This window comes from Lissotriton vulgaris, chromosome 2_2 (genome assembly GCF_964263255.1).
Source record: "Lissotriton vulgaris chromosome 2_2, aLisVul1.2, whole genome shotgun sequence".
Classification (NCBI taxonomy): domain Eukaryota; kingdom Metazoa; phylum Chordata; class Amphibia; order Caudata; family Salamandridae; genus Lissotriton; species Lissotriton vulgaris.
In genome coordinates, this window is record NC_141688.1 from 118,239,563 (window position 1) to 118,261,879 (window position 22,317).

Here is a 22,317-nt window from a genome sequence, read left to right on the forward strand (position 1 = left end):
ATCGGGCAACCTCTAGGTTCTGGATTGGCAAGTTTAGCTAGTAGGGTTCCCACCTTATCCCTTTCCGCATGCACCTTGATGGCATACAACTTATAATCATAGCACCGCAGTCGCTCTGTTTCCGTTGCTACCAATTCCTTCGCCTCTAGCAGCCGGTCCTGTAAATCCGGTCGCTCAGGCCTACGCCGCTCCAGATCTCTCAACACACATTCCGCCTTCTCCAAATCGGCCACAACAGTTGTCCTTTCATTCGAAAACATGCCCATGCAGATGCCTCTCACTACTACCTTTATCGCATCCCATTCAATCGATCTCGTGGCAACTGAACCCTCGTTCTCGCCAAAATAGTGCTCAATGCCCTGGTGGACCGTATCACTGAACACCAGGTCCTCTAATGTATCAGGCCGCAGTCTCCATGTCGGGACCGCCGACCTCGTTCGCTGCCACTGCACCGTCATCAGTAATGGATTATGGTCCGAAATGGTTCTAGCCAGGTATTCTGTGTGAGCTATCATGGCAGCCAGGGGGCCACTACACAAGATGGAGTCTATCCTAATGTGTAATGCATGTAACGCCGAGAAGAAGGAGTAGTCCCTAAGATCAGGATGTTGTTCCCTCAATACATCAATAAGGCCCCACCTCTCCTGCTAGTCTTTTCTGTGTGTGGCTAACCTGCGCACTGGGGAGTCGGCTAACGGTGGGTGTGATCTATCCAGTAAGACATCAGTGAGCGAATCGAAGTCACCTCCCAGTATGATGGGGCCCGCTGAGAAGTGTGCCAGCGAGCCTGTCAATCTATCAAAAAAGCGGGCCTGGTCAGCATTGGGGGGCGTACAGACTACATAAGACCACATCACGACCATACAACCTTCCCTCCACCGCTACGAATCGACCCTCAGTGTCCACCAGCTGGTTCGTGGCCTGGAAAGGGACCCCCGCTCTCACCCATATCAACACCCCCCTGGCAAACGCCGAGTATGATGTGCCAAACACCTGGCCATGCCAACTCCTCTGCAGTGCAGTACATTCCTGCTTGGTTAAGTGAGTTTCATGCAACAGTCTATTTGAATACCACGCCTTACCAGATAGGCGTGCACCTTGTATCGTCTTGACATTGTTCGAAGTCCACGGAGATTCCATGTAAGGCATTTCAAATTAGGTAACGTCCCCATTGCAGCCATCCCCCAACCATCCCAGCAGTGTTACTCGGCTACCCACATCATTGCAGCAAAGCTCCCAACTCAAAACACGCCTGAAAACTCCCCCAACCCCTCTCCCCAGAACAGGACCTAATAACACAACATCAGCCCCCATCCAAACCTGTAACAAAACACACATTCTACTACTCTGTAGTCGTCACTACAGAAGGCCTTAAGGGCAACGAGAGGGTGAGTCAGAGCCGATCGGGGGCAGGCAAGGCCCTCGCCCCGAGCCAGCGACCCCATGCGGTGTTGCAACACAATACCTGCTGTTGCGCAGAGCACAGGGCAATCTGCACCAGCAGGATTAAAGAGTGTGGTCCTCATTCTAAACGTCATTCATTAAAGAGTCCATCTGTCGTCTGTGGGGTGACCTCCGGCCCCCCAGAGCTGTCAACGTCCAAAATGTCTCCTCCAGATTTTCCTCCTTCCTCTTCAGAGTCCGAACCTATTGATTGCCCCTCCTGTTGCGAGCCCGTGATGATTGCCGTTGCAGCCAAAGCTCCTTTTCTGTCCGCCGCCATCCGATCGTCCCGCATCGCTCTCTTGAGTTTATTCTGCTTGCGGATGCGTTGGGACTTTCGCACCTGGATAGGTTTTTGTCTCTCCTTCTCTCCCTTATTCCTGCGGTCTGTACCAGCACGATATAACTCAAACCATGACCACACCTCGTCGGGAGTCTGAAAGAATTGGGTCGTCCCATCCAGGATCACTCGCAACTTGGCCGGGAAGAGCAAGGAATATTGTATGCCCTCATCCCTCAGTTCTTTTTTCACTGCCAAATAGGAGGCCCTACGTTTTTGGACCTCCTGCGTGTAGTCGGGAAAAACCGTGACCGAACTATTGTCCACCTGGAAGGGGCCCATCGAGCGTGCCCTTTGTATCAGCAGGTCTCTGTCTCTGAAATGCAAAATCTTAACCACCATAGGTCTGGGTGGGCGACCCTGCAAAGTTGGGCGGGCAGGGACCCTGTGCGCCCGTTCCAGGGAAAAGAAAGGGGAGAGACCCTTTGGGGCCACGGCCGTTTTGAACCAGTTCTCCATGTAGGCTACCGCGTCATCCCCCTCAACTTTTTCCAGCAGGCCTACCACCCTCACGCTGTTCCTCCTATTTCGGCTTTCGGCATCCTCCGCCCGCTTCTCCAGCGTCGTCAGGCAACCAAGGATATCTGTCAGTTTGTGCTCTGCGGTCACCACCGCCGGTTTGAGTTCCTGAAGCAGTAGCTCATTTTCCTTCACTCTGTCAGTTAGTTTAGCATGATCCGCCCTCAAGAGGCCCAGTCCCGTGGCAACCTGCGCTATATCATGTTGCAGGGACTCCTTGGACGCGGCTTTTGACTCCAGTATGCCATCTAGTTTTTTATTCAGTCGCTGTTCCTGCGCTGAGCCTTCTGAGTCAATATGGGTCCTGCTATCCGTTTCAGACCCTTTCGCCTGGTCATGCCCCTGTTTCATTTTCAGTTCGCGACCACTGGCGGCCATCTTGATCACCGAGAGCGCCTTTTGGGTTTCGCTTCCAGGGGATTTCTCGGTTCCTACGTCCATCCGCAGAGGAAAAGCGGCCCCTCGTTCTTTATCCCTCCACACGATAGTCTCAGTATTCCTCCCGAGCAGTGGCTGCCTCTTTCGGGGTTCAGATCGTCCTCAGCCTGAGGGCCTCATTGCCGTGTTCAAGATGGCCGATCACTATCCGTTGTGCCTCACTCTGGGTGAGCAGCGATCACACCCAACAGTACTCCTGTAAGCACCTAGCGGCCCAGGAGCCTTTCTTCGCACAGCCTATCGCTCAGCAGTCGCCTCCGTGATCTGTCGTCCTGTGCAAGGAGCGACGCCCTGTCGGGGCTCTTGCACGGTGCTATCAATCAGCCTCGAGGTCGGATTTAGGTTCTACTTGTTCCTATTTCCGCTCCATCCTCGTTGTGCACCTCTTCACAAGTCCCCACGGCTCGCTGTTGTCGGACTCCCAGCGGCAACGATCGTCCCAGGCCGCATTCGGGAAGCGAAGTCTTCCTCACACGGTCGCCATCTTAGGCGGCGGGGATCGGAGCATCGAACGTAATTCTCTAAAGTGGCGGAGAGCGAACTTTACAGCAGCCACATCCGTTGATAGGGCCGCACTCCGCTCATTCCTTCAGATGGTTTCCTGCAGCATTTTCCGGCCGCGGTCCTTCGCACCTCGTTGTTCAGTCTCCTCCGCTCGGGGCTGCCGCCATCTTGCAATCAGAACGCAGCACCTCCTGCCCCGAGATCAGTTCTAATTACACCATTCGGCCTCCTGCTTCTTCAAAAGGATGCTCCTCCGCTACCCCTGGGGTTCCGTGCAGACTGCCCGCGCTGCAAGCGGCGCGCAGGTGAAATTTATCAGGAGAAATTGCGGGACCGGGCACGGAGCTACAGGCTCAGCCCGCCATCCCTATCTGCGTCCAAGCCACGCCCCCTTCGCTTTCAAGTATGATGCTAGTTGTTTCCCAGCCTTGTTTGCAGCACACAGGTTAATGGATTTAAATTTGTTTATCCACGTACCGGCCCTCTCACTTAGGATCTTGTTCAGCTCATATTTCTTCTTTGTTAGTGTTGTCAGGGTATTTTTGTCTGTTATGTTTGTGCAGTGCCCTCTCTCTAGCTGAGTGATTTCATCTTCCAGTTCTTTGATTTTCTTGTTTCTCCCCCTGTTCATTCTTGCTTTGATGTTGATTAGCTTGCCTCTTAACGTTGCTTTCAGGGCGTCCCAAATAGTACTTTTTCCCACCTCCTCGTTGTCGTTGTGGTCCAAGTATTCACTTATTGCGCCTGCAATTTCCTTCACGTTGCCTTCATTTAGTAGGATATCGCTGTTCAATCTCCATCTGCTGGTTGGCTTCTCATTATGTCCGCCGCTTAGTGATAGTGTGATGTGTGCGTGGTCTGAGATGGTGATTGGTGCGATTTCTGTATGGTCAATCAGGTGTGTATGTGTGTGTTGGACATCAGTATGTACTCTATCCTGCTGTAGGAGTTGTGTGGGTGCGAGTAGAAGGTGTATTCTTGCGCACTTGGGTTCTGTAGTCTCCACGGGTCTGCAAGGTGGAGCTTAGAGCATAGGTCTTTCAGGGTGTTGGTGTTGTGGGAGTCGTGGCTTGTTCTGTGTGGGTGTCTGTCTGTGGCTTGGTCTATTACAGCAGTTCTGGCAAAAAGTTCATTTGGTAAAATATAATGAGGCAAAAATAGGTTTCAAGGACACCTGTGTATTTCCAAAATGTGACTCGAAGAATGCTAGAAGAAGATGGGCCGGAAGGATGATGGTTGAAGAGAAACATCGTGGAGAAAAGATAGAGGGGCAGAAACGGAAGCAGGAGAGAGGATAGACTGAATAGAGATAGTGAAAATAGAAAAAGATAGAGTAAGGAAAAAGATGAAAGGAGGAGAACAAGCACCATTTTACACTTCAGAACAGCAACAAAAGAAATGCATCTACCAGTTGCCTAAAGACATCGCTTACCTGTATCAATGGGTTCGCAGGAGCGGGACGAGAAACAGGGGGGTGGGGGGCGAAGAGCGAGTGGGACAAGAAACATGGGGGGTTGGGGGGCGAAGAGCGAGCTGGACAAGAAACAGTGGGATGGGGGCGAAGAGCGAGCGGGACGAGAAACAGGGGGGTGGGGGTCGAACGGCGAGCAGAACGAGGAACAGGGATGGCAGAAAAGCAAGAATCACCGCCTGGAGCGAGGACTCGGCGACTTCTTCCGTCAGCGGTCAGGCCGAAATGGCATAAGAAAAGCGCCGCCATTTTCGGATTCACAATTCCAGTAGCTCTGGTCATCTTACATAATTATAGGAGGCTAGTGCTAGTCTGCACACTCCATCTATGACTGAAAGGCACGAAGTAAGACTATTAGTAGCTCAGAAAACATTCCTGCTCGTAATCCCAGATGGAGAGATCTATATCCAGGTCCTCAACGGGCAGTGGGCTAGTCTTACACTTTCTCTCACTATTGCCAGACTTAAATGCACTCTCTCGCTATCGCCAGACTTAACTGCACAATACCCCACTACAGCCATACTTTTATGTTGAAAAAACAACGCCCATGAGAAACTCGAGAACTCAAGAACGTTTAGCAATCACTTCAGTTACAGTTACAGACAAGGCCATTACGCCTTTTAACATGCGCTGGGATGCGTAGCGACATAAGGAAAACCCCTAAGCAGAGACCGCAGCCACCGGTTACAGAGACAAATACCTGAGAACTTTTAACTAACATAGGATGATTTAGACAAAAACGAGGTATTGGCGCATGTTTAATTTGCATTCCAAAAACATGACTCTCCGATCATTTGGTGAGAACTGCACTTCCTCATGAAAGTACCTCGAAAAAAGGTCTAACGAGAACTTACAAAACTTCTTACTGGAGAGAAGCATTAAACTGTGTCACTCCAATTAGAGCAAGAAACCGTGCACAGCCAACACCATATTTATAAAAAAAGACGTACAAAGTTAAAATAAAATTAGAAGAAAATGCTGCTTACCTGCTCGCAAACATCCCGGCAACATAAATCGCGCAGCCCACTCCCGCAAAAGCCACTATGAACTGAACACAACATGCCGTTCCCCCCAAAAAAATAACATCCGCCCACCGCCGAAATGACGTTCACAAAGGGGCAGAGAGAGAAAAAATCACCGGAACGCCCACGAATCTGCTCTGTGAATTACGGACAGATCTCTCTTCCAATGGCTATCCTCCATTTATGGAGCTAGCCACTGGAAGAGAGAGGCGGGTGAAAGCCCCGTAATGAAAAACAAAAGATTTCGCCTGCGCGAACACTGCTGCGCAGTGGACGCCAGGCGAAACCTAAAAATGCCATCCTCAAGAGTATTGGGTACATGGAGCCTCATTAGGTTCAACAGCGGGGGTGACCTTCACATCAAAATTGTGTATATTTATATACAGAGCATTAATTTTTGCTTTATTAAGGTTCACATTTGAATTTCAACATATTCGGTGACAATTGTTTTTCTGCTCGCTACTTATTTCATATTAAGTCTACACAACAGTCCATAGTTCGCAAAAAATATTTATGGTCTTTTATATTTTAAAATCGTTTTACAGAAGCTGTCTAATTAATTATGATATAAGATAGGCATCAATGTGTTTTAACATTCACATAGTTACATGTGAGCACGGTAGGTTATGCGGTGGGTGTTCACATATTTCTTTAATGTTTATTTAGTATTAGCTTTCACAGTCACATGTTGTTAAACTAAATAGGGTGTTTAAATGGATGAGGTTCACCTGTGCAAACCAGCATGGGTTTAAGAATGAAGAGTGGGTCTGGAGCACAATTGTCTTGGCGTTATCGTGATTAAAAATACTTGGCTATGCTCCCTATTTTCGCAGTTAAAGATGTAAAAGTTTGGAGGCACTGTTTGTTTATTTATTTATTTTTTTCCTTTACCTTTGGTCTATGTTTTTTTTTAATTCTCATATGGATTATTATTATTTTTTTTTTCAGTATTTTTTTTTTTTTTACAACATATAACGTATAATTCCTCGCATTGTTGTTGCTGGGTATTATGGTGGGATTCAGCATGGGGTTTATTGTTTACATGGGGTTAAAGTATATATATTTCAGCCCCAACATTCTGGGCTCTGTTTCGCTCCCCCCACATATACATTACTATTTACAATGCCAATAGCTCTAAATCAAACCATTGCGAGACCTATTGCATTTCCAATGCTTGTTTATAAATGAACTACTGATGCGGTAGCACACTGTCATTCACAGACAGACATTTTCCATTAAAATGGCCGCAAACTTTCATTCTAACATGCAGTCTACTGATAAACTATAATGTTAGGAAATTAGGCTTCAGCAAATATTTATAAATTGCGCATCACCAAGTAGTATTATGATTTGTTTTGATCCTATTAAAATCTTAGTTTCAATCTAGAAACACAAGAAAGTGCTTTCCAAAATACTAAAACATATTTTGAAATGCTTGTTCAGTTAATTTACAAGCTATTTAAATGTTGTATGCCCTGAACCATTGTCAGACAGTTCACTTTACAAAAACCTGTAACTTTGCAGTCAGAGAAAGAAATAAAAACACCAATCTCCAGGATAAAATAAGCAGCAAATTGTTAGAAGGCCACTGACATTTGACCTCTGTCTTGGAATGCACAGTAAATGTGGAAAGTTAAAACAAAGATTTAAAGCCATCATTATTGTTCATTCAATGAATGAACAGAATGCCTGTTCTTTGCCAGCTCAAGTTCTCTCGCCAGACCAGGTCATTAGGCTCTAAAAATAGCTTGCCCTGGTGACATGTGACTCATAGTGAGTGGGCGAGTAGATTTCTCCCTGTACAGTTATGCAGTATTGGCTCCCTTCACACGGTCACCGGGCGAGGAGCCGATATTGAGCAGTGGCAGAGAAGACGGACTGGTAACACTGCACAGAGTGGGTTTCCAGCTATCTTTGGAGGACCTGAACAGCAAATGTCCATTATGGATCTGAACAGCCAATGTCCATTAAGGCATGTCATGTCAAAACACCCCAGGACTCCACAGGCAACCTAAGCAAGCTTTTTTTCGTGTGGGGTACATTGTTTGGAGAAGGACAGAAGTGCCTTTTAGATAGTTCTTGGCACAAGGCCCTCCCCCCTCATCCCATGGTGAAATATTTTTAAGTTAGCAGGTCTGGTGTTGTCTGTTGTAATTATGTTACATATGAGTAACACCGGATGCATGGTAGATGTGCTCACACCGTGCTGCCCGCCCTTCAGGATTATTCTCTTTTCTGCCTCACAACTTCCGCCACCTATTTCAAGGCTCAATTTCTTTTTTTTCTAAACTGATGCGAACAGTTTGGTTTGATGTCCCAAATCCTGGGCTTCGTCAAACGGGCCTGTCACTATCGTAAATCCCTCACTTTCTATATTTACTTCATTTAAATTGTGCACTCTGGTTTACTGAGCACAGTTAATTTGGATTTCTGCGCTGTCTACTTGTGTGATATGTGCCCCATCTGATCTCAGATGCCAAACATTGGCGGTTCATTTGCCATATGTGAACTCTGGCCATCTGTCTGCATTGTGTTAGTACTGTGGCTGATTTCTGCATAAATAGCATCACCCCCTCGGTGCTTCTGTGGTACAAGCAGGGCCACTATAATTATGCCACGGGAGGAATAAAGTATGGACAACAAACGCAAGAGTACCAAGCTGGTATGCGAAGAAGTACTAGAAGCATGCAAATGAGAGTGACAAGGAACGCCAACGTACAAGTACAAGCCCTTCTATGTTCTTGGAAAGACACAATACGCCTCAGAATAGACAGCCCACGTGCTGTATAGTAGGCTCAACCGGAAAACAATTGCTTACTTTTCTTTTCAGAGCTCGCTTATTTACTGATTTGTGATACAAAAAAGCCAAAAGTAAATGGAAGGCACTTGTCCTGTGTGCTGTATGCCGACAACTTGGTAATATAGTACCAAACCGAGGTGGGTCTTCAAAGGAAGCTGAATATATTCAACGAGTATTGTACAGCAAAACGACTTACAGTAAACATGGACAAAACAAAAATGTTGTGCTTTGGTAAGAAGAATACGAAGTTTAGCTGGTACTTGGGCTAAACTAAACTTGATATTGTAAGTGAATACAAATACCTCGGAATATGGTTTACAAGGTGCCTGAAGTGGGGCATGGATTTGGAGGCACAGAAATTAAAAGCACATCTAGTGGTAAGTGTGCTGAAAAGATTCAACCATAGTTATGGTGATATGTCTCATAAACCTCTATTGACGGCCTATAAAGCTATGATTCCCCCGCAACTCCAATATGGTTCGGTAGTTCTTTGTATTGATGGTAAAAGCTCCTGGGATAAAGATGAGGGGAAATGCTTAAAATCTTTACTGTCCCTCCCCAGCTCGGCAATGGTCCAGGCAATCAGACTGGAATTAGGCCTAACCACATGGAATGTTCAGGTACAATTAAAATTAAGTCTCCTCAGATTCTGGAATCGTTTGGGGCTTGGGGAAGTCACAAAGGTGTCTCAATGGTGCATGAAAGAAATTCAGGCCAGTGAGTTAATGCGGGTCATTTGTGACCACCTGAATGTGAAAATAGACCAGAAGACACTACAAATTAATGTAATAAAGAGTGTACTTACAGTGCTGGGTAAAGAAATTTCTAGAGCAGTAGACCGAGAGTATTTCAGCAAGAAAGACTCTGTAAAATTTATGAGCACTAGCTGGGAGTAAGATATAAGCTTTCTCTACCTAGACATATTACCGAATCGCTGGTTAAGAATAGAAGTACTTAAGTTAAGAATTGGTATTAACCCAGTCATTATAAATAGTGCAATAAAAGCTGTTTTAATGCAACCAGATGGCAAATGTTTGTGTAAGATAGGGATGAAATGTAATATTTTGCAAATTTTATTGGACTCTCATATATTTTTAAATGTACGTAAATTGTTCCTTCGCCTGATATTTTTAAAATATGATGTAAGGGCGCGTTCACAAGCACGGGAGCTTCTTGTTGATATGGAAAATTTAGATATTGCGATAGCCAATGGGAAATATATGCAGGGTGTATATACGTTCCCTGACTTATTAGAGGCTTAAGAGTAGCTAATTGCTTTGTAATTCAAAATAAAATTATCTGTTTCAAATTGTTATAAATGAAGTTTTAAGTATTATATGACTTTTATTGTTTAAGAATATGAATTTGTGATGTCAAATAGTGCTTCACGCAGAGCTATGGGGGGGGTGGGGACTTTACATGAGTACTGCTTAGAAGTTATGCATTTTGCCGTGCTAGCCTATCCTATGGTCTGTAAGCAAATAGGGCAGAAACACTTCTGATTTTATGAAGATACAGCTAGAGAGCTTCTCAGCAAGACAACCAAAGCTGTGCGATCAAAAAGTGAAAAGGAGACCACACTTGTTACTGAAATATGATTTAAAAAAATCGAGCTGCTGAACGTCAAATCTACTCCCACAGAAGCACATCATAGCGTGATTCTACTTTTCAAGCCCCCCACCCTCTTCTTCCAACTTGCTTCCTAGTGTTAGACACGTTATCCATGCAAGCCATAAGAATTTCCATTGTAAATAGATGCCGGTGGCAGTGCCTAGAACCTGGTCATGAAAATGATAATTGAACAAAATGAATTTATTCGTTTTCAATGACTAAGACATGTTTTGTAATATTTACTTTGGTGCCCGCAGTATGTAATATTGTTGAGGAGCTGAGCCAAGTATCAATTGCAGTTTGTTTGTTATACAGGTATGTCAGAACCATCGTTTATTGCAAAAAATGAAGATCGTTTGCTCAAATATTTATTTTATGACTATCAAAAGTGGGTTCGGCCGGTAGAAAACCTGAATGACACTGTGAAAGTTAAATTTGGCCTGGCAATCACGCAGCTGGTGGATGTGGTATGTATAACGCATGACTTTTCATATTCTGTTTTGGAATTTAAATATATCTAAGATCACTGCTATGCTGTGTGGATATAGCGTGCGTGCTTTTGTGTTCTTCAAATATATATATTTTTTATCTGATGCAGGCGAATATGTACTTTTAAACACCAGAAAATCAAAGAGATTAAGATACTGTTCTCCTTACTTTGACCACTATTCAAGCAGAACTACACCAGGACCCGAAGGAAGCAGGAAAACTGCTTCAATCCAGCCGAAACACAGCTAAACTGCTGGCTAACAATTTTTTTTTACACATTGTACATTGTTTGAAGGAACGGGAGGCGACTGTGTACATCAAGCGGGGATTTCACAAATATAATTCATGCATTACGGTTCACGTTTTTAAGGAGAAGTGATTTTCTCAGAACCACACAATATGGTGTCAGCTTTGAGGCCAGGATTCGAAGCAAGGCCAGCAGGTTCCAAAACCGGCAGCTCTTGCTGCTAGGCCGAAGCTCCTGCAGAATTTATAATTGATTATGGGACTAGTAACTTCCATTACCTTTGCGCAATGATAATCCAACCACTTGTAATCAGGGCCACAGCGAGGAAGAGAATAGCTGGCTGTGTTTATTTTTATGTAGTGCAAAGCATGCCAACCTGGTGTCAGGGCATTTTACTTAGGTGAAATAACGTTGTGAGCAATACATAAGCTAAAACTAAACAAGTCTTGGGGTGATAATATACTGAAGAAAACACCAAAGAGAAAAAAAACATTTAAAACAAATATCAATATGGGAAAATATAGATCGACCTAAAAAGTGGAACTATTTAAATGTAGTATAAAATCAAAATACCTTGATTAACAGGAACTAATATTATGGAAACCAGATAGTAATAGATATCTTACATGGTATAAGACCAAGGACCTGATTTAAAGTTTAGCGAACCGGTTACTCTGTCACAGCGTCCTGTCTGCCTCATTAGAGGTGCCTTAGGATATAAAGCACTTTTAACGAGGCAGACAGGACAGAGTAACGTGTCCGCTTAATTCTAAATCATAGCCTGTTTTGCAAATCTTAGATTGTGTAGGATTAATCTGCATTTCATGAGTATAAAAAAGCCACATAAATACAGTAAAGCTAAGCCCATCAGAAAGATTTCTTTCACAGGTATTTACATCCTCATTACGCACTGCCTCGAGAATGGATAATGGAGAAAGAGCAGTATTACAGTCCATTTTCAGGGCTTAAGATTGCACTGTAAAGGGTGGGATGAATTAGTCCTTAGAGAACTTGGGTGGTAGTTCTAAATCATAGATAGACCTCTTAAGAAGCCATGTGCTGGTGCGTGTCAATTTTTGATGGGCTTTATCTCAAGAATAATGGATTAAATGCTGCCTAGGAAGTAGGAGCCTCCAGACCAGTCAATTTCTAGGTGATATTGATGAGTGAGCTCAACTGTAAGACTTTTGTAGATTAAAAATGACATTTGAAGATGTTTCTGGCTTTGAGTGGCAGACCTAACATGATGAAAATAAAAACAATTCAATCCAATTTTTTACTTCCTGCAAATAGTCTCTCAGAAGAGAATGACTATATATTAGTTTAGCGAATACCAGGGATTGAACTGCGTTTTTTAAAAATCTGATTCTAGCATGAAGATAATGATGGTCTTGAGAAGTCAAATTGAGTTTTTGAGGAAATTATTAATCTCTCTTTGAAGGTAGAATCTTTTGTGAAGTATAGAACCTATAGCTTTGACATACTCTGCAATCCAAGGCTAGTAATGATGGATACGCAAGATTCCAGGCAGAATTTTACAGGTGTTTTGTTATGACTGAGAGCAAAAAGCAAAAATCAGTTCTAATAAGATTGGGTTATAGATACCGCTGGATCGCCTACAACTGTAAACTCTTGGTGGCTGGAGTAAAGGAAGTGATGTCTTCAAGGGAGGACATTTTTAAACATAGCTGATAGGCGATACCTGTTTTAAATGTTGGTATAGTTTCAGTGATAGCCTCTTGGAAATATGTTCAGTTACAGAAAATAATTCGGAACTGCAGTTTATAAGGTCTATTCTGGAATTTGTTGGAAAGCAAGCTTAATACAAACTAAATTGGGAACATCTATATAGTACATTTAAAACACTGTACTAACAGTAACACTTTTTTTATGAGAAGTTTTAGCAGAGGCATAATGTAGACCCCATTGCTAAAAAGTGTGCCCTTCTTACAGAGACCCCACGACTCCACCTCTTGTGTAACTTCGAAGTGGGAAGTCTAAGCTAAATTAAAGGGCTCCTTAATCAAATTTTGCTGGTCGTGCAAAAACAATACTTTGCTATTTTGTTAATAGAGATGAAATGGAATGGAATGTTAACATGTCACATTTGAACAAATGGTACTGGAAAAACAGCATTCCTTCCAGAGTGGCCTGTCTAGCAGTACCAGGCTGCCCGAAATTCCTGTTCAACATTGGGGGAAATACACTAATTAACATGACTCTAGTGTTGGCCTTTTAGGAAATGTGGGAAGCTATTCTTGAGATTCTAGTTCTGGGTTAGATTGTTTAAGTTAGAGCATTTTCGATAAGGTGTTGGAGGCAATTGGAGTTACATGGCCTATACAGCAGCCATTGTGTTAGTTTGTTAGGGGCCTAATCCCTCATAAATGCTTATCGTAAATTCACTGAAAGGTACATTTGTTATTCAATTCCCTGCTCAGGGTGTATTGTGGCACCATATTTCCTCATTTCTGCCATCTATGACACATTATGAAGCTTCTGGTGAGAAATTGCTGCTGTTTTTGTCTCTTGACACGAGTATATCTTATTGGATAGGTTATCCACTATTGGTTGGATATGTGTTGCCTATACTTTTGTCTCCAAAAGGAATCACAATATTCTACCTACTAAACTTGAGATACTGTCTTAGCAGACTGCTCTGTTGTTCTCCCCCAAGTGGTGACGCTTGGTAAGTGGACTAGTCCAGTTCTGTTGAAGTGTGACTGAATTATTCCATTATTGAACACAAGCACGAGCACACAGAGTTTTACAAGCAGTCCACCTCAAGCACTTTGGCTGGCTGGTGCTTAATCATATAAGAGATGGATATAATAGGAATACTTTATAGGAATACTTTATCAAAATCATCAGAAATATTTATGTCTACAGATGGAGACACATACTAATACACTCTCTAGGACCAGGGCTTATGGTTATATACCTAAAAAAATTGCTGCAGAAGAGGGGAATTACTTTGAGTGAGCTTTTCTTCGTTGTAATAGCTATTTGCCCAAAAAGTATTTATAGGGATTACTAGATGCACGTTTTTTCAAAGGAAAAATAAAAGCAATAATCTATGTCCCTGCTCTCAAGAAACGATCAATCCACTGCAGATTTGGAGAGCTCCAAGAAGAATTAATTTGGAACCGAATAGTAAAGCATGCATGTAACACTTCTATTCAGGAGAGGTTTTGGATCAGCAGTCACTCACACTTAAAGGATGTGCTGGCCTTTGTACATAAAGCTGAAATGTCTTGAAAGTGTGCTAAAACTGTGAAGAGTGAGGTTTTAGGTGTGGAACGTGACGTGGTTAGGAAAACCAGTTGCATATCACTTGGAAGGAAATGGAAACCCTTTTCTAATAATGATGTTCCTAGATGCTATTGAGGCAATAGGAAGGAGCATTTAGCATACAGCAAATCATGACCAGCCATTAAACAAAAGTGCAGTTCTTGTGGGGAACATGGCCATTGATACAGTGGTGTAAGAAAAGGATAGATAGAGTTAAGTGCATTGAAGGTCAGAAAGCACTAACTTGCAGTGAAGAAAAAGATGGCGGAATGGAGAGTGTGATGAGTATAAAAAGAAAAGCTTGTTTTGAACATTAATAATTGTGATAAAAAAGAATAATACATCAGTGTTCAGCATAACTATTGGTGTTCAACTTGATGAGAACGTTTAGAGAAACACATTGTAGAGAAGATTGGCAAAAGATTTTTACCTTCTGGCATTCATGCTAGGGGCTATAGAGGAGAAAGCACGATTGTTATCGTCAAAATGAGAAAAAACGTAGGGAAGTTATATGTGGCGAAGAAATAGGTATCTGTATTGAACTGGTATGGTCAAAAATCTACACTTCAGGGCTTATTACATAACATAACAGGTGTATTTGTAAAGCGCACGATTACCCGTAGGTGTCTTGGCGCTGAATAACAGATGTTTATTGTTACCCAACTCAATGGTACTCATTTTATCGACCTCAGATGGATGAAAGGCTGAGTGGACCTGCCGGGATTTGAACCTGTGACCATGAGGTTGAACACAGGCCCCTGCAATGGACACATTAGTCCACTAAGCCACTAGACCCGGCTTGATGTCGGTCGTAGCTGCCTCCGACCGACACCATCGCAGACTCTTGAATCAGTGACCAGAGGTCGGCGGTTCTGACTGCCTGGTTACAATGCAACCGAACACTGTAAGGTCGGATTCCCACTGTTCTCTATGGGAGTTTGTGTCACGGCCGTAAACTGGCGAAAATACATGCTCCTATAGAGAAATGGGTGTGTGTGTGCAACCCTACACCCTGTGGCAGATAACCCCTCGGTGCCTGCCACACAGTGTAGGGTTTTACCGGGGGTACCCTAAGTACCCCCTCAACCACCAACCGCAGACCGCTGAGGCAACCATTATCGTAATCCCAACGCTGGAAACGCTGTCCATAGGGGATTACGGTGCGGTTCTCACCAGCTGGAAGACTCCGAGAGCTGGTCGGAACCAAGTCGAAATGACCGTACGGTTTACGTACCGAACGCCGACATCGTAATCGGTGAGTCGGACCACAAACCAACTGTGTCAGTCGGAAAGGGTCCGGCCGCAGTCTGAAAGATTCCAACTACCTGTCGGACGCTTTCCGACTGACATTGTAATCAGCCCCATAGTATTAGATTCAACAGCAAAGAGGAAGTGTTTGGTTGTTGATGATGGTGACACTAGCTTTAAGAACATGCAAAAGATGTTTCCTACAGTTTTTAGTGGGACGATTGGAAAGCTTATTTATCAGCATATAAAATCCTGTTGAATAGCGATGCTTGTCTGACTGTCCAGAAAGCTAGCTATATACCATTACTTCTAAGGGATGAATGTTGCAAACTGGGTTCCGCACATTTAATACGCTCAGATTTGTTGCTTTCTGAATCATCCAGTTTTGGACTTCTTACTGGGGGTGAGTCTCAATATGTGTGTTTCACCCACTGCAAGCACACAGTAAATGGACTGTGCATGTTTACCTGCAATTTTTGCCTTTTAGGATAAGGCTGCTGCGACACCACATGGTTCAGGGCACCTGGCTGGTTACATGTGAGCATTTGTATATGCACACGTGTGCAGGCAGTGAATGTGAGACTATCGTCACGCCCAGCCTAGTTAATGCACACAGGTAGCCTGACACAGGGGTCTCTGCAGGACTGTGGTAGGTCTTATAATATTAGCGGGCACTCATAAGAAAGTAAGTATGGTTTACTGTATTGTCTGCAGTGACACTTTATTATACACGTTAGGGGAAATCTGCCTTTGGGTGACGTTTTGCCTCTCTTTGGCCTGCAATGTCCATCAAGATATTGAAATTGGGTGAAACATGCACGCCATGATGGATGACGCAAGTTCCAAATACATCTGTACATCTTATTGTTCACGTATCAGTTCATTTTATGGGTCATCCAGAATTGTCATATTTTTCTGTCTCAGCTCGAGATCGGAGCCCAGGCCTGTTGTAAATTATTTACATCTCTCCCAAGCAGAGGAAACAAAGACCCCCAACACAGAAAACGAGTAATTAATAGTGTTTTCCTCAGCTCCTGAGGAGGAAGGGGTGGGGATTAAAATCTGTATCTGTTAATTTCCTATCACACTGACCTAGGACTGGGGACAGCCCAGGCACACTGAATCAATTGGGAAGCCCAGACAACTGAAGCCGCCTGCACCGTAGGGGACTCCTTTTTGAGGTTTTGGTGGGAAAGGCCCTGGCAGTGTTGTCAGCAAGGGGCAGAGCTGATGCCCACAGAGCAGATGTGACCAGCGACTCATGGATGACGCCATCTTTAACTGTCCCAGCATGCTATGCAGGAAGGTTGGGACAGCGGTGGAGGGGTGATGTGGCACCCAGGACTGGCCAAGAATGTCTGGTTTCTAGAACTTTTCGCCCACTTTTACAAACACTGGCAGAAAGGGCTATTTGCACTTTTGTTTCTTTTTTGCTGCTGGACACTGTGACTGTGACAGCCATGGACAATTGGAATGGAAAAACCCCTGATACCTCAAAAGGACCAAAGACTCTGCCCCTCTTGAACCTAACACCAGTGGGTTTCTCCAAGGGCCAGCAAGGGGCTAGTGAGGCTGGCCCCTTACACTCCTGAGGACTAATTGCTATAGACCTCTGCACCCAGGGACAAAGACCAGGAGTAAAATGAGTGCAGGATTATACGAATTGTCCCGACAGGGCCCACGTTATTGCTGGCTTAAAGTTGGTGACATTTAACCCCCAGCAAGGATTGAGCACGTGGGGCTGTGCAAGCCCCAGGAAGAATTAATCCTGGTGTGGGTCAGGGCCTAGGAGTCCAAGGAGTGTATTTTTTTAATTTCACCCAGGGAGGGGACATGCGTGGGGCCCTCTCCCAGTCTCATTCTTGGCCCTTGGGGCCCTATCTCTGCGGGGGCTGATGCAGATGGATACTGAGGGAGTGCCGTTGCAAAAGAGGAAAGGGGTTTCTGATCCCATCTCTGGGCCCCCACTAGAGGTGGCTTCACTTTCTGTGTCTTGGGGGGAACGGGGCAGTCACAATATAATAAACTCTCTGCCCGCATAAAGTAGGCAGGGGAGAAGCACGCTGCTTCTCTTGCACCAGCATCAAGGCATGCTGGCTGGTAAGTGAGTTGGCTAGGGCAGCCGGGGAGGATGCCTCAAGATGCCCCGACAAGGAGGCAAGGCGGGGGTGTCCGGGTGGAACCGAGCACCCCATAAAAAGAAAACAATGAAAAGACTACACTGCTTCCCCTGCGTAACTGGATAACCTCTAATAGAATATTCACTGCTCCTCCAGCTGGTGTACCCCATAATGCCACAGGAGAGGCTTATTACCATATTTTTCTTGCCTTATGCCCAGGGAGGCAGGGGCACCACCAGCGTCAAAAAGAAATGAGGGGGCTACATGAGTGCAGCAGCCCACCCAAAAGTAAATTTAAGGTACGGATCCTTCGTATGCGGTATCAAGGAAATTATGACAACCAAACCCTCCAAAAGTTTCAGGATTTTTTTAAGCATTTCAAAGGCTGGGTCCTTTTGTTCTACAGCTGGGAATAGAGTGCCCTCTACCAGCTAATTCTATGGTTGTATTTTAAGTGCCTGAAAGTCTTTAACGGCATACATAGTGCCTTGTAGGGCTATTTCTATGGCTACATTGTATGTGGCCTGAAAATATATATAAAAAGTAATGGCTCTTTATGTACATTTTAAAATGCTTCAAATATATAATTATTTTGACAGTGATTACGGATCAAGGTTGATATTCTTTATTGATATGTATAATTAAATTTACACATGGCTATTATTGATTATTGCATTTATGCACAAAATTATGGTGTTTTTGGCATGTGGTTTGTTCTTCTTGTAATACAGTGAACCATTGTTAATGCCAATAAGCCTGTGTTATCTAAAGTGATACCCCCTATATTGTGATGTGTTTTCTAGTATAGTTGGGGGGGGGGGGCTGCAATTTCAGAACGTCAAATGTGAAACATAATCCAAGGTATTTTTGATCTACCCTATGTATATATTGGTAAATAATGAGTACTATTTAGTAGTGTGGGTGAGGTAAATGTACTTTTCCTTTTTCTAAGGAAAAAGCACTGACTGGAAAATAAAGGATTGGGTGTTATGGCGTGTCAGCCAATGGTGATTACAAGCCCACATCACCTTCTCTGATTATCCTTGAACTGCTCTGCTTCACTGCCCTGAGAGAGTCAGGAGCTACAGCGGGGTAATTGAGTCCCAGTAAGGGGAATTTGTGCACCTACTACTTGTGCAGGCCGTGCATCCTGCACAACTAATAACCCAATTTCCTACAACGAGGTTTCAAAGGACTTAAAATAAATTAGTGGATGATGGCATTATCAAGCCCATTGGAGAATCAGAATTGGTTTCTCCCTCAGTGATAGCACATCGCAGCTATGGCCTGATTAAGTTGTGTGTCGATCTTTGCCATCTAAATAACTACATTATTGTAGAAAGAATCTCCATGACTAAGGTTGCAGAAATGTTAGTGTTAGTTAAAGGGCCTAATTGGTTTTTAACTGTGGATTTCTCTTCAGAGTACACCTGAATCTCAATGTATCATGATAGTAAGAGGTATACATTGATCAGTATTGATCAGATTGAGCATTGAATACACCTTTTGGCTGTTTTCAGTTCAAATGGCTTCCATTTGGATTGGTATCCGCTGCAGCTGTTGCCAGTGATGTATTTTACAATTACCATTAAAGAGAGGGGTATACGATTCTTCCAGGATGACAACTTGATTTTTATAAGTTTGAAAATGCTGTAAGATTAGTTAACGTTTTGAGATTATTATTTTTTAAATATTGAATTTACTGTGGTGTACTTTAAATGTAAATTTGCAGAAAAGATTGTGTGCCACTTAGAACATTTGATTAGTGAAGAAGGCACGAAGTCTAAACCATCATTGGTGATGCAGTTATAAATGCTCTTGAGGTAGTTGTTGGGTGTAAATCATTTGCAATCCAACTATATGGCTTGAGGATTATAATTGAGACCAAGAACAAATGTTATTTTTGATGCAAAATTCATGCAGGCCCTGATCACGTTTATTAGTCCTATATAATCTACTATTACTTGTGCATCTAATCTACTATTAATTGTGCATCATTCAATTTAGAATAGTAACATGATATCAACTGTATTTCGTTTTTGTTAATATATTTATTTGAACTGTAAGAAGGGGTTGTGTAGTATTGGCTTTTTGGAAATGTGTTATCTTATTCTTAAGATTTTAGTTCTGTATTTTGAGTGTTGAAACAAACTGAACCAGAAGCGCTTTTACCTATATTGTATCAACCAATTTTGTGGGAAATTAAAAAAAGCAACACATATAGAATTTATTTCCGTCAGCACAAATTTTGTTGAGGCAACATTGAAATCATCTAATCACATGGAATCACGTTTTTATGTTGAGAATACTTCATTTATTGTTATTCTTAATCAGGCAAGCTCACAAGTTTTGTCCATAAGGAACCTTATAATACATATATACATACATACATACATACATAGATACCAGTTTAGCACATAACCTCTCCACAGATAACATACTACGTGACCTCAAAAAAGAAAAAAACTACTAGCATAAATAAACCATACTATACCAAAAATATATAGACATAAATCTGTGACATCAAACACTATACAGTTACCAAAGATAGTTTTAAAAAATAATTTTGGGGATGTGATATGTAATTATATAAAACATCATATATACAAAGTAGTGCCTACAAAAATGTTTGCCCTAATTTCCATCTCACAAGTTTATAAAAATGCACTCACTTAGTTCTTGCAAACAATTCTGAATATCCAATCATTGGGCCGGATTCACAGAACTAACTTAAGACAAAATCCTAAACTTACTACCATTTTGGTATTCACAGAAGGCACTTACTAATTTTGGTATTCACAGAAGGCACTTAACTCATTTCGATATTCACAGAAGGCACTTACTCCTTGATGAGTAAGTGCCTTCTGTGAATACCAAAATGAGCAAGTGCACTTACTCATTTTGATATTCACAAAAGGCACTTACTCATCAAGGAGTAAGTGCTTTCTGTGAATACCAAAATTAGTAAGTGCCTTCTGTGAATACCAAAATGAGTAAATGGTAGTAAGTTTAGGATTTTGTCTTAAGTGAGTTCTGTGAATCAGGCCTTATATTAATAATGCATTAGTACAATACTGTGAATTTCCTCTTGGTGGTCAAAAAGACTACATGTTCTTCTTTACACTTAAATCTAAAAGATGTATTGGAATAATCAATCTCCCAAAATTAATTTCCATAAGTACTACATTCCTCAAATGGAGTATGTACTTACTCAAAATATATATGCTTTTAAATTAAATTTGATAGACATCACCAGCTACAAAAAGAGTGTCCCTCCAAACGATAGTCATACATTTTAAATCCTCCCTATGGGATCTAAAAAAACAATTACAAAATATTTTTATTTTACTTCTCAATTCTTCTCAATGAGTTAAGACCACCATGATAGGTTTGTTAATAGCATGGGCAAATGTTAAACCAACTGACACTCTTCCAAAAATTAGTACACCACAACATACTATATCTTAGCCCGATCTATCAACCTTCCATTATTCACTGTCTTCAAAAATATATACTTCACACATGATGCTGCCCCATTACTACACACTTGTGTTAAGGAAGGCCAAAAAGTATCCGACCAAGCATGCGAAACCCTGTTACAAAAATGTCTGTTTTCCCTTCCATTATTTAAACATATTGTTAGCCAATCAGAGAAACTCATCCTCTCCTCAGTTGTCCAATAGTAATTCCTGCTAGGCCTATGTATAGGACCAACAGAGAGTTCCCTCTCTGGTCCGATAATCAGATCTGCCCACATTTCCTGGATACTGTGTTTTTCAGAAGTGCTCATTTAGTTACAGCTTCAAGAATTAACCAGATTCAAGGGCAGGGAGCGGTGGGTCCTTCTCCCTGGCCACATGTAGTTGATAAGGAGTTGAGTATAACCAAAAATGTTATATTGGGCTTGGACACAATAAGCATGTAATGTCTAATCTAGGGCATCCATTACTCCTTGTGTCTTTAGGAGCGTGAGGAGTTCTCCGATATTCCTGGCTGTTTACCCCCCTCCCCCCAATATTTTATTGAGCATACAGGATTTTAGCTGTTTGAAGAATTGGGATGTGAGCAGAAGCTGGATATTAACAAGCATATAAAGGAGTTTAGGGAGAAAGATCATTTTCATTATCGCAATTAGGCTTGCCATTGACGGGGACAGTTTGGACCAAATAACTGTTCTCTCCACCAACCATGCTACAACCCGACCTTTGTTCGTATGTCACAATTCCTCCTTATCATGACTGAGTCATATTCCCAAGTATTTAACTGGACTTTCCACCCATTTTAATGGGAATTTAGTTGAAAATTGTTGTGTGTATTTAGTAAGGGGAAATAATATGGACTTGGGCCAAAGTTTGCCTCTGAATCACATGCATAAAGTGTGATGCCATCTGCATACATTGAAATTGCCAACCCTCTAGTGGAGAATCCAATGCCCCTGTTTGCATGATGTTGCTGAAGTTTTGCCGCCAGCAGTTCTGTCGCAATGGCAAATAGGAGCGTTGATAATGGGCATCCATAGCGTGTGCCCCTTCTTATCAGAAGGTGATTGGAGATGAGTCTGTTCAGCCGCACCTGTGCTGTAGGAAGTGTGTAGAGTAGGCGTATTTGTTTAATAAAGGTAGGACTAACCCGAGCTGGCCCAGGAGGGGCCAACGTATCAAACACCATAGTGGCGTTGAACAAGGCAGCCACCACAGAAACATGGGGGCTAAAGTGATGCATTGCTGCAAATAACGTACGTAGATTGTGGGACTTTGAGTGGCCCGGAATGAAA

General features: G+C 42.9%; 1 protein-coding gene across 1 annotated transcript in view; it reads left to right on the top strand.

Annotated features, from left to right (window-relative positions):
• Positions 1-22,317, top strand: part of CHRNA5 (cholinergic receptor nicotinic alpha 5 subunit) — a 247,414-nt gene that overhangs the window by 126,272 nt on the left and 98,825 nt on the right. Inside the window, exon 2 of the mRNA XM_086959420.1 lies at positions 10,464-10,615. Coding sequence (XP_086815546.1) covers positions 10,464-10,615 — 152 coding nt within the window. The remainder of the gene's footprint in view (positions 1-10,463; positions 10,616-22,317) is intronic.